Below are 13,956 nucleotides of genomic sequence, written 5' to 3' on the forward strand. Positions count from 1 at the left end.
ACCGAGTCTTGAGTAACTCTAGCTTTTATCCAACCTATCAACAAGAAATTTATATTAGGAAAGGATATAAGAAATATACATTTGCTGGCTAGTAGGATATAATGTAATTGTTTCATTACATTTCTTATTCCTCCTATAAGTTTATAACTTTCTTGGTGACAGACACTATTTTAATAATCACTTTTTATCCTTAGTTAATGCCAAGCTGAAAAGTAGTTATTTAGTGTTTGTTAAGTATGTTAGTTTATAAAAGAAACAAATTTGGAAACTATTGCTAGTGCGCATTGTCAGTGCTTCAATAGACATTCCAAAATATGTTGAATATGCTTAGGCTAAAAGATAAAACAAAAACATTTGATTTTTTTTCCCCCTAGGCTTTGAGAATTCTATTTTTTTGGGGGGGGGTTTAATCAGAATATTTTGAAATATCTTGAGGATTTATTTGCATTTAAGATAGAAAACTGCCAAATTCAAGTAATAGATGATTTTTTAAAAATGTTTTAAACTAAAAGCCAACCAAGTATTGAACCCTTTATCTGGATTCTCTTTTAATACAACACTTCAATTAATTAAGATTGTTTCCATTTTCATTTGTATACAAAAAGACAAAATAAAATAATTTAGTAACTTTTCCAAGGTTATAGATCTAGTTAATGAATGGCAAGCTTCTTGAATTGGTTATAGGTCTTCATGATACTGGAGCTGAGTGGGGTTTTTTGTTATCTTTTTAAAAATAGGCTTTATTTTTTAGATCAGTTTTTAGGAGACAGCAAAATTGGCTGGAAAGTTAAAAAGTTCCCATAAGCCTCCATCCTCCCCTACACATAGTCTCCCCTACCATTAACATCTGCCACCAGAATGGTCCATTTGTTAGAACCATTGGACCTGCATTGATTTATCATTATCACATAAAGGTTCACTCTTGGTATTATGCATTCTTTGGCTTTTGATAATGTATAATGATATGTGTCCACCATTATAGTATCAGAGTACTGTTTCACTGCCCTAAAAGTCCTCTGTGCTCTGCTTCTTCATCTGTCACTATTCCCTAACTCCTAGCAGTCCCTGATATTTTTACTGCCTCCATAGTTTTGTCTTTTTCACTACAACATCATATAAAACCTTTTCAGATTGTCTTCTTGTACTTAGTGATATGCACTTATGCATATTATTGCAATACATAACTATATAACTGTATCTTCTCATGGCTTAATACCTCCTTTCTTTTTAGCACTGAATAATATTACATTGTTTGGATGTATCACAGTTTTATCTATCAGTTCACATAACGAAGGACATTGTAGTTGCTTCCAAGTTTGAGCCATTATGAGTAAAGTTGCTGTAAACATCTATGTTCAGATTTTTGTTTGGACATATTTTTCAACTCTTTTGGGTCAATACCAAGGAGTGTTGATTGCTGGAGATTGAGCTGTTAACCATACGTTAAGCCAGACAGAAAACTAAATTTGTTAGTAAAACTGGTAAATTAATGGATAAATGTGAAATATCTTAAAAAATAGAACAGATGGATCAACAGCCAAATAACAAATAAAATTAAGTTTAGAAATATGGATGAAAATTAACCTTTCCATTTTAGGGTTCCAGATAGGATCCTCTGTTCTGTTTCTGAGTCAAGCTTTGCCAGTGATAGAAACCTGAATAGTGTTGGATCTTTTGTCAGAGATTTCTCAGATTAGATTGCTGAGATCAGAGGTCTTTTATTTTTTTTCACTACTGAACCCTATGCTTTCATGTATCTGAGTAATAGTTGTTTATATCCATTGATGAGCCAGAGCACATGATAGTTATAACTGATAATGTTGACCATTATTACAGGGGTTGGCAAACTTTTTGGTAAAGGGCTAGATATATGGTCTCTGTCACAACTACTAAACCCTACTGTGAAGGTTGAGATACATAAATGAAAGAATGTGGTTGTATTCACTGTATTTATAAAAATAGGAAACAGACTGTTGTGCCATGGTTTGCTAACCTCCTTCCATTACCTATTACTATTGCAAGTGCTTCATATTTAAACTTTCCCAAAAGAAGTAGTTACTTATATGTCTACTTTACATCTGAGGAAACTGAGGCAAAAAGAAATTAAATAACTTGCCCAATCCTATATCTGACTCCAAAGGCTATACTTTTTTATACTATACTACACAGGCTCATTGCTGTACTACAGTCTTTTTTGTTTATTTCTTGTCAGTATCAGAAAACAGGATATATTATTTATTAGCTTAGGTATCTTGACCTGGTACCTATAATTGCAGGGTATTTTAAAAGTAAAGAAGGTTGCTCTTAACAAATGTTCAAATGTATTTTCAAGTATCTGTAGTCCTATGAGAAGAGAACATGCTCTCATGATGAAAATTAGGTTTATTTTAAGTTGGTAAATGGTTGGCTCCATATTTACATTTATATAAAATTTAAATTTAATGTTTAAATTTACTTTAGCATCAATGTAAATTTTTCTTAACAGTTTGGATTTAGGTGGCGAGTAGAAAAAGAAGTAATTTCAGGAAAAGGTAATTCTTTTTTTTTAATTTTACTTTTTTAATAGGATACAGCTTATTTTGTTGTGATATTGAATTGAAGTCATTGGGTAAGATTCTTCCATATGCAATAAATTATTATCTACATAAATAAAAGTAAAGATGCATTTGTGAAACATTATTAACAAAGGTCAGAAAATATGCTTTCATGATTTTTTGACTTTAGAACATTCAAAGGAAGAATAGATAGAAAATATTTAAAGATTTAATATAAGGAACAAGTGAATTATTTATTTCCTTTACATTTTTTGAATAATAAATTGGTTCTATTATATTCTTGCCAAATCTACATTTTGAAAATAAAAATTACATTTCACTTTATACCCGTATAGGCTAGTTTTTATCTGGGAGAGTATTTGAAATGGCCCAAATATTTACCCTCATAGCAAAAAGCCAAACATCTGGTTGGCACTCAGTAAATGCTTTTTCTATGCACTATATTCAATGAATTTTTGTCCTGAAAATTGTGTTTTTTATATAGTGTTTTATGTCTCAGACATCTTTCCCCCAAAATCCTACTCTTGTTTCTTTTACTGAATAACCAGTTTCATACCTGACATAAAATATATTCAATTTATGGAAAATGTCTGATAGTATAAATATTTAATGACTTAAAAATGTAACTTTTATTCTTAGTTTAAAAGAGATTCTAAATTAAGTTTAAAATTATAAAATTATAGTTTTCAGAAGTACTATCACATAAAATACAATTATTCTACAAAGAGCTAATTTTATAGCATAAGACTGTGTACAAATATACATTTACTGATTGCCAACCAAATGTTTGATCTTTTGCTAATGAACTAAATATTTGATTGCCACTTTCAAGGAGATGGAAAAAGAATAAATTTAAAGTTACTTCTCACTTTCTTAGGGTTTCAGTTTAGTTTGTGTCTTTACTTAAAATAATGATCCTGAAATGTCTATCAGAATTTTAAAATTTGATACTTTTATTGAACAGGATTTTTAGGCAAATTTACAGTGCTACCTTTTAAAAAATGGATGGACATTTTCTAAATTCATATAACTGATTAAGGAATTAGTTAAGAAGAGAGCAAGCTGCTGCTATGATTTAAGTTATAATTTGTGGTTGCCATTTTAGCAGCCATTACTAACCATATAAATTCAATTAAGTATTTATTTGGAATAAGTTAAAAGGCTGATTTAGAAATTGGCCTTTTGGATGATAATATTCTAAATTTATTTTGGTAATTTCTTATTTTTATAAAAATAATTTGCTTATTTCAGATTTGCTGCTGTTGGTGCAAATTACTATTTTTTTTTGTTTGTATAAATTAAAGATTGATTTTTATCTTTTTCTGCCAAAGTAAATAATTGTTGCATGGTATCTTTTTTCTTTTTCTTTCTTTTTTTTTTTTCTCTCTTGGATCATCAGTCAGTCTTAGTCCTTTGTTTGGAAGTTTTAGTATAGTGAACATGGTGATCTGTTAATATTGGCAACAGGTGATTCTAAAATTTAAAGTATCAGGTTTGATTACTTAGTGTATTTCATCCCAGAGTGCAAGAGTTTTTAAATATATTCTTATGCCCACTGATGTTATTTAAATAAATGCTATGCTAGTTATTTCAAATATTAATTTTAATATTAAGTACATTTACTTTGGAAAATGCTTATTTTCTTTCAGGATTTTGGTAAGTTCACTCAATGCCTTCACTTTACAGAGTGTAAGATTCCCTAATAGGGAAGATTCACTAAAACTTATCTCAATATAAACAGTTTATCAAGCAATAATTCTGAGACTGAGAATGCTTTTTTTGTAACAGATCAGCTCTTCAATTTGATACTTTTTAAAAAATATATTTATATTTTGGTAGTTGTAGGACACAATACCTTTATTTTATTTATTTATTTTTATGTGGTGCTGAGGATCAAACCCAGGGCCTTGCACTTGCTAGGGGAATGCTCTAATGCTGAGCCACAACTCCAGCCCCTCAATTTGATACTTTTATAAACATCTGTTGAACATAAAATCATTATTGTGGTCAGTTTTTTTAAATTTTGACTTTAGCTAAAATTTTACATACTTTTTGAAATAAATTTAATTTTAGATTTTCTGTTATAATTATTTATACATAATACAAATTAGTTTTACTGTAGTGTTTGATTTAACATATTTTAAAAGTAAATTTTAGAGATAGTAACAGCTTATATAGATGAATACTGTCAACTACCATAGCTAATATTTCTTTCCTTTTTGCAGGTCAATTTTTTTGTGGAAATAAACGTTGTGATGAAAAAGAAGGCTTAAAGAGTTGGGAAGTTAATTTTGGTTATATTGAACATGGTGAAAAGAGAAATGCACTTGTTAAATTAAGTAAGTTGACTTTAGAGGAGATAAAATTGATTTCCTCCAAGCTTTTAATTTGGAATTTAAAATATACAGACTGTTTCAAATTCTACTTAAAATGTTTAACATTTCTTCCTGGAAGTGCTCCTTTTTCTTAGAGCTTTCCAAAGTCTCAAAGACTTTTGAGCTTACACCTTTTACATACTTAGCTATACCTAGTGGCATTTCAGTAAAAATTTTTTTCCATATTTTATTGGCACAGTGTAATTATACATAATGGTGGGATTCATTGTTATATATTTGTTCATGTACATTCTGTAAAACATTTCTACTGTCAAATTTAAGCTGATAATTTGTAGAGTGAAGATCTCCATTAACTTGCAAATGTCTCTTAAGTTACATGTCTAAGAGGCAGAGTATCACAGAAAGTAGTATTAAATCTCACATTGACTGATTATATAGCCATATTGTTGTGGTGTGGATAATAAACCCATTGTCTTTGATAGTCAATAAAGAAAAATTTTAGAAAGACTTATTTTTGAAATCAGTCTTAAAAACTTAGGAATATACTCAAAAATAAGCAGTTTCCCTTAATATGCATGGATTAGAATCTATTATTATTTTTCTTTAGTGTTTGTCAGCTGCTCCTCTCGTCATGTTAATGGTCTTCAGCTTTCTCTGGATCTTAAATAAATGTAGGACATGTGATTATTACAGACTGTTTTCTGAGTTATGAAAGTGCTCATCAGGAAAAGCCATTATGGTGTGAGATAAGGGCCACAATTATGGAACTATTTGAAAAGCTCCTTTGCATTTGAAAATTCTTTAAGCTCTTCAGAGAAAATAACTATACTCAAATTATTATATTACTATTATCATCAGATATCTGTGAGACATGTTAATGCTGCCTCTGAAACAGTAAATTTATAATACTTTTTTAAATGTTAAAATATTTTTGATTCCTGAATCATACTAGTATAATTTTTATTAAAAGTAAATGTCTATATGTAGTATTTGAGGTGGTAAGGTCAGATTTTTTTTTTCAAATTACTTGTTTGCCCTCTTATAGTAAAGAAATATAAAGGAAATGAAAAATGTATGGTTATTAAAAGTAGAGTCACAGTGTAGTTATTCAAATTCAGCAGTTCAGTGTTGTTTTTGTTTGTTTTTGTGTTTTTTTAGGGTTATGCCAAGAATGTTCCTTTAAATTAAATTTTCATCACAGGTAACATTGTTTTTTTTAAAATGTCATTTGTAGTGTTAGTTATCTCAGACATAGTCATTTACCTACACTGAATGTCTAGTTGTAGACTTGGGTAGTTGATGGATGAATTGTTTGATTTGTAGAAAGTATAACCACATAAAACAGGTAATTGGAAGATCACCATCTCTATTCTAACCAAACACTTTTAAATGTGAAGGCTTATATGGGATACTATAATATTCTAAAAATTATGTTGTAAAGCAGACCTCAGGGAATGGTTCTTGTAGTAATGTTTTAACCGGAGTTTGTCATTGTTGCAGAGAATTTATTCAAATGTTAAAATCAGGTTCCTATTGATAAATGAACTCTAAAGTGCCTGCCATATTGAGTGGGTGGGAGGGAGTACTTGTGGCCTACACTGTATAATGCATATGAAATCATGGGCTTTGAAAGCAGACCTGAGTATTTCTCTCAGCTACTTAACTTACTAGGCTTACCATCTGTAGGACTCAATTTTTATCACCTGTAAAGAAGTGGGGATGCTGAAGGAATAAATAAAAGAGCACATAGAATACCTGACATAGCTCCTGGCATATGGTAAATCAAGCGTAGTCCCTGGCACTGAAGTGTTCAGCCAAAATCTGTGTGACTTGCCATTACTGTAGGGGTCGGGTTTCAGCTCCTGAGTAACAGTGCAATTCTGTGACTTTAAAATCAGCTGTAGTATAAGTGTGCCTATCTAATATTTTAGCTGTTAAAAATGAATACTAAGTCCTAATTTTGCTCATTGATTTGATTTCTCAAGAAATGACTAAAGGGGAAGGAGTAACTAGCTGCCTGACTATGCAAGCCTTGGGGAGGGCATTTGTGGAGTGGAGTGTAAGCATTTCTGATCTACACTCTCAGCTAAGCCTCCTGTTTTAGCGACCCTGAAACACTGCACTCTTTTCAGAGGAACTGGTGCTCTAGGTTCCTCAGTAGGGGTATGCTTTACAAATCCAAGTGTCTTAACTTCCTTGCTTTAGAAGATGAAAACCATGAAGCCACTTAACTTTTTAATCCTTACAGCCTTCCTTGTTGCATTACCCATGATATCTGGCATATACTGTCTTTATCTTTTCATGAGCATAGGGTGTTGCCAACTTCTTTATACTGTTTGTCAAAGAATATCCATTTTATTTTTTATTGGTACATTGTAGTTGGACATGATGATGGAATTTGTTGCTGCATATTTGTGTATGCACACAATATAATAATATAATTTGGTCAATATAATTTCTAGTATTTACCCTTTTCCTTCTGTATGGGAATTTTTTTTATTCTTAAAATTAGGAGAACTTTTTAGATTACTTGAATAACCTAACCCTTTATTTCTTCTTTTTATCCATGACACTGAAACTAGTTTGATGTCTTTTGACTTTGACTTTTGAGCTTCATTTAAAAATTGAAATGATTCTGCTGAGAGAGAAAAATGGTTATTGTGTGAACAGTGTTATAGCATTTGGTGTAGTTACCTTAATTTGGATTTTTTTAAAAAAATAATCCTCTTTTTCCTTGCCAGTTACATTTTCAAAATTGTCACCTTTTTCTATTTAGTATTTCTTTTCTGAACAAATTAAAATTGATGGCTTGCTAGCCATGGTACTTACCAGCTTATAAACCTGACCTAGATGAGAGAAAGTTATACCAGTAAGAGGATAAATTACAAATGGCCATCATACTTGCATTGCATTCTTTCATTCTTAAAAGAAGAATTTTCTGTTTACTAGTGTTTAGAGATGTTATAGTAGTTTCTTATTTGTGTTCATTCAGAGTGTATGCAGATATGAATTATGTGAAGGGAAATGAGATTTGCTTTTTTGCAGTTTTTTTTTTAATGTTGGAATGAGAGAATATAGAAAGGAGGAATTAGGTAGAATTACAATTTGTATTTATGAAGGTTTTGTATAAAACTTGTAAAAAATAATTTTTTGTTTCAATGTGTTTAGGCTTCATTATCTTTCAGTTGTCTTTATTTTATTAACCTAAAATATATATAGATTCATTTAAGGTTTCATATTACACAAATTACATTTTAAAATAAATATTTTAACTTATTGGTTTTTTTTTTTAAGTTCAATTGAAGAAGTTAACTTTTTTATGTTGTTTAACATAAAGGAGAAAAGAAATCAAGTCAAAAAAAAGAAAGGCCAAAACCAAAAAAGATTGTGACGAATCATCACATAAAAAATCCAAATTATCATCTGCAAAAGAGGCCTCCAAGAAAAAAGATAAAGGTAAAAGGAAATTAAGATATATAGTATGTACTTACATTTCTGAATATGAAATATAATCTGCTGTATCTCAAATATAGATTATAATTGGTGAGTTTTGTCTTATAGTTGTTGAAAGGAAACTAATTAAGAATTTAGATATTAATTTTTAGCAACTTAAAAATGTTGATTTTGATTCATTTTTGGCAGCTAGTATAATATTGTAAATAGCATTCTAATCCTGGCTTTATTGGATTTATTATTTTGGACATGAACTTCTTGAGCTTGCTTTTCTCATGTATGTTTGGGTAATTTGAATATGTGGCCTCCATATTAATCAGGCTTATTGTGGAGAATCAAAGAAGTCTGTGAAAGACACTTAGGAAACTGTAAAAATTTTATAGTTGGATAATATAAAATTACAATTCTATGATTTTTATTATAATATGTCTAAGTATTTTCACTGGCTTAGAACTTTGTGTGTGAGTGAGTGACTGAGGATTGAATCCAGGAGCACTCTACTACTGAGCTACTTCCCCAGTACTTTTAAAATTTTTTGAATTTTGAGATAGGGTCTTACTGTTTACTGAGGCTACTCTTGAACTTGTGATCCTCCTGCCTCAGCCTCCTAAGTACCTGGAATTACAGATGTGCACCACCATGCCTGGTTTATGAGCTTTTTGAAATGAGAAAGATTGGCATATAACTGTGCCTTCAAATTTATCATCAGTCAAGTGCTTACTTTTCCCTCAACTCCTTAACTCTCTTCTTTGTTTTTTTTTTTTTTTTGCTGTGCTAGGGATTGACCCCAGGGAATTATGCTAATGCTAGGCAAATGCTCTATCACTGAGCTATATCCCCAACCAGTCTTTAAGCTCTCTAAGCCTCAGGTTTTTTTGAAGTTATAAGTGGACACAAGGTCTTTATTTTACTTTACAAGGTCTTTATTTTACTTTATATAGTGCTGAGGATCAAACCCATTGCCTTATGTATGCTAGGTGAGCGCTCTACCTCTGAGCCACAACCCCAGCCCCTCTAAGCCTCAGTTTTTTCATGTGTAAAATGGCCATGATAACATTACCTATCTCTTAGGATTATTTGTATGTTGAAGTGAGGTAATTCATTAGGCATTTTGCTTAGTACCCGGCACATAAGTAGCTGTTATGAAGATTACTTCTAATTGCCTTTTCAGCCTGTAATAAAGAGTAAAAGCTATAACTTATAGTGAGTCAGACTTAAAACTAGGTAGTGTTAGATTGAACTAAATTCTAGCAAATGTTAATATAATATTTGGACAGGAGAGGGCTCCCTTGCTCCAGCTATGAAGATCATTAGGTATCTTGCATTCTTACATGTATTTTTTCTTCTTGCATATCTCATATATTCATTATGTAGATGGAGTTTAAAATATTCAAGTATATAATATTACCAAGTTTTAGAATTGGTAGAATTGATAAGTGGTAAGAAAAAATTGTTGTTTTATTGTTTATTGAAAATTAAAATTTAAAGCAGAATGCCCTTTTGTCTTATCTTAATCATTTTCTAACCCTAAAAAAAATTTAATACGTGTAAATATCTCATTTGAATTTTCAAATTTTTATTTTTTCTGATATGCTAATAAAATATTTTATGTACTCTTTGAGAAATTTGTTGCATTTATCATTACATTTTATAAAATTGTTGCATTGGTATCATAATTATGATGCCATGTTATTTACTGCTTATTCCAAATTAAAGAAGAATTCATCTCTACCTCATAAGAGGTTATTCAAAACAGGATTTAGTGGCTGGATGGGGGTGGACTCTTCAGATTGTACCTACATGTGCATGTGATCTTACTTATACTTGTTTTTCCTTTGGTGTTCTGTATTTCAGTAGATGGACAGCTCTATCAGCGTGAAAAACAATATTAGAAATCTGAGAATGATCCTAATACCTTCATTATTTATATTTAATTTGTCACCACATCTAATTAGTTTTACCCCAAGTACAGATTCCTCAAATTGTCTCTACCCTGTTACAGACCACCATATTTTCTCTCCTAGTTTACTGCTCTGTTTTGCTCATTGATTTGTCATCACATTCTCTCTCACTTTCACACTCAGGCTTTCAGTTTCTAGAAAATGCCATGCTTCTTTCCATTTTAAGGGTTGCATGGATGCTGCTTCCTCTCTTCCTAAAACCCTTGTTTCCATCCAACTCATTTTTCAGGTCTAAACTTAATGCTGTTTCCCAGGGATCCTTTCCTATTCTGTCTTCCACCATAAGTCTAAATTAGGACCCTCATTTTTAATGCTGGAACTTTCTTTCATTACACATATGACAATGACTTAAAAGTCCAGAGAGGGCAGGGATTCTGCCTGCATATTTACTGCTCTGTCCCTATCACCCCACTAACATGTTTGGCATAAATAATAATAAAAGAATGAAGACATTGGAAATGATTTCAGGGAAGATTCAGGAATATAAAATCAAAGCACAGTGAAATTGAGACATTTTAATTGAGGAGAGAAGACCAAGGAACCTGAAAGATTAGAAAACAATGAAGTGCATTTACAAGAATATAAACCAGTTAGACTGTGGGAAAGAATAATGGTTACAGCTACAACTATTGCAATAACCCCAAGATGATGCTTAATAAATCAATGCTATTTCCTTTTCAGGGCATTCAACCTCAAAGAAATCAGAAGATTCTGTAAACAGTAAGTATCAGGTGTTTCTTTATTAAATAGAGATATATGAGTTCAAAGTATTTGCAGTTTGGGTTTCTCATGAATTTTATCTTACTTTAATGTGAATTCTTTCCCCCCCCCCCCCGGTATTACTTGAGAAAAGTCATAAAAAGAAGGCCAAAAGTGAATGTTTATTCTCCAATTAAGAAAATTAAATGTTATTTTATCTTATTTTAACTATAGAGAACATTTAAATTTTTTTCACTGAACATAATGGATATACATTTCAGTTTCACATTGTAAAAATGTGAAGGAACAGAAGGAGAGGCAGCAGTGAGGTTGGAAGGGAAAAGAAATTTGGAGGATGGGTTGATAGGTAAGCCAAAGTTATTACATGAGTCTGAGTGATCATCTGGTGATTTTGATTGATTGAAGTGTATGGTTTGTGCATGGAAAGGAGAATTTCTTGCTGCTGGTTATTATTTTAATTAGTCCTGTGGTTTTTACAAGCTTGGATCAAAATAGATTGGATTTTACTGAATATTTGCTGCAAATTTTTTACTTGCTATAGTTCAAATAGTATGCTCTATGACTTTAAAAATATAGTTTTCTAAAAAAAGATAAACAAAAATCAAAATAATGGCAAAATAAGGTGAAATAGCAATGGAAAGCTAGAGGTAAATTTGATATGGACAAATAAGTACCAAAAAGTTTTGCATCATTGCAGAAGTAGATTTCAGATTTGTCACTGTTCTTTCTAACAGCCAAACCAAATAGTGATACCATCAATAGTACGTAAGATAATAAAGAGAACTCAGTATTGAGCTTTTTCATGGCAGTTTTGAGAGAAGACTCTGCTGTGGATTTATGAGAGAGGACATCAATTTGTGATGACTTATAGTTACTGTGCTATACAGTAGATCTCCCAAGAACCAGAGAATTTAATTGTTCAAGGTCAAATAATTAATGATAGAGCTAAGATTAAACAAATTTATAACCCTAAAGTCTATGTCCTTTTTACCTTACCACCAACAACTGTGAATCAAATATCTACTCTTTGTACCTTAATTTTGGCAGATACATCATACAGATCCATATATAAATGATTTGATCTCTGTCTCACTTCTGTTGTAAAATGGATATAAAGAAACCTACTTTGTTAAATCAGAGAAAAGAAAAACACTAGACATTAAAATGATTGTTTGTTTTCTGAAATTGATCAGATCAAAAGTCAAGTCTGTAAAGTTTGACCTATTTGTTATCATGATTATTGGAGACTTTTCTTCAATAGAGTGAGTTTTTAGTTATTATATAATATCCGCAAAAACCAAAATGATAGACTTGCTTTCAATTTCAAAGCTTTTGGGAAAATTGCATGCAGTTTTAGGTACCACAATTAAAGGGAATATTGAAGACTTGAAGCTGGTCAGGAAAAGAACATCCAAGATATTAAGAGAACTTGAAATTGTGCTGTAGGAAGAATATTGGAGGAACTGCAGAGGTTTAGATTGGAGAAAAGTGAAGGGATGAGAGAAGAGGTAAGGAAGTGGATGTGGAAACTACAGATATTGTGAAGGCTGTTACTATGTTGAAGACTTTTTTTTTTTCTTTTTGGTGGCTGTGGTTGATAGAATGGGAGTCTACAGATAAAAATTGCCTGTAAACAAATTTTTGCCTCAATTTATGGAAAAACTTGTCACTTAGAACTATCTGACAAAAGGAAAGGAGAAATAGGCTGCCTTGGAAATTGTGTTTTTGAACATAGTGGAATTGATGCTTATTATTGGAGATATTGCAATGACAGATTCATTCTTTGGATAAAGCTTGGATTAAAAGACCTCCAAGCTGTCCTTCCACCTGAGAGTCGTTGACTTAGATTCTGATCCTCACTTGCCAGTAATTACTGCAGAGATTTGATAGTGTTGATACAAGAACATCATTTTGTATTGACCTTTCTTCCTATTATTTCCTTAGCAACAGTTCTCCCACCTCTGACAGGTTGTAGCAGTTATAGCAATGATTTGTAGTGACTGTCCTCCTTAGGGAACCAGAATATTTTCGATTAATCATGTTGTAAGGTATCTTAGAGGTTGTTTAGTCCAGTTTTGTAGACTTGCTTCTCTAAGGATATTTGGCTACTTTCAGTAGATGCTTTTCAAAGGGAGTTATTTTATAATATTATTATAAACTGATTTTTTTTCGTAAAATTGGATTGTTAGGTATCAGAAAATTGGTGTAGGAAAGCTGGAATTTGGGAAGTACTCCTGGGAGGGAACTGGAAAACAGGTAGTAGTGGTAAGGCTTTTTGAAATTATTAGCTCCCCATTTTTAAAGACTTTGTAGGTTTTGTTTTCTTACATCTTAACAGAGTAACATCATAGTGTTACTTTTGTTAGGCTTAAGTAGTTTTTCTGCACTTTATCTCATGTTGGTGAGTTTTTATAAAAATAGGAGTTGATGAATCTTATCCTCACATGGGCAGATTTGGTGATGGCCTCCAATAAAACAGGAATCTTTTACTCAAGACATTATAATTTTGTCATCATTTGTATGTAGATCACTAGAAATACAGCAGTAGTCCCCAACTTCCCCCCACTTTTGCCATTTTTGTTAAAATTGGTGCCACTGTAGACTCAGGACCAAAGTTCAGATACACACATTGATTCAAGGACCAAAGTTCAACAGGCAAGAGAACCACCGTGGCAAATCAATACTGTTATATTTTTGTGTTGTGCTGAACTAAGAAACATTCTGTATTGACCGGCCAAATTTAAATTAGTAATTGCAATATTAACTCTTACAAGGTAATTATCTCTTGTAACATAGTTGTCTTTGATTTAGCTTCTTCTTGGTTATATAAAAGACAAGTTCAGATTTTTTTTTTATAGAAAGCATATTTATATTAGAACCAGTACCTCAAGAGTAGTTCTTTTTTTAGAGTAATGGTCATTATTGGAAAGG

At 31.4% G+C, this 13,956-nt stretch overlaps 1 protein-coding gene across 3 annotated transcripts in view; it reads left to right on the forward strand.

Annotated features, from left to right (window-relative positions):
* The window catches only part of LOC101976474 (protein FRA10AC1), a 28,569-nt gene that overhangs the window by 10,688 nt on the left and 3,925 nt on the right, over window positions 1-13,956 (forward strand). For 2 of the 3 annotated variants that reach the window (XR_005727692.2, XM_078037935.1), the window contains exons 9-12: window positions 2,486-2,531; window positions 4,781-4,894; window positions 8,229-8,347; window positions 10,987-11,025. Coding sequence is in view for 2 of the 3 variants with exons in the window: in XM_078037935.1 (XP_077894061.1) it covers window positions 2,486-2,531; window positions 4,781-4,894; window positions 8,229-8,347; window positions 10,987-11,022 (315 nt within the window). In the remaining variant the exon portion in view is untranslated. Of the gene's footprint in view, window positions 1-2,485; window positions 2,532-4,780; window positions 4,895-6,049; window positions 6,093-8,228; window positions 8,348-10,986; window positions 11,026-13,956 lie in introns of all 3 variants that reach the window. The other variant, XM_005333722.4, reaches the window with a different exon arrangement.

This window comes from Ictidomys tridecemlineatus, chromosome 1 (genome assembly GCF_052094955.1).
Source record: "Ictidomys tridecemlineatus isolate mIctTri1 chromosome 1, mIctTri1.hap1, whole genome shotgun sequence".
Classification (NCBI taxonomy): domain Eukaryota; kingdom Metazoa; phylum Chordata; class Mammalia; order Rodentia; family Sciuridae; genus Ictidomys; species Ictidomys tridecemlineatus.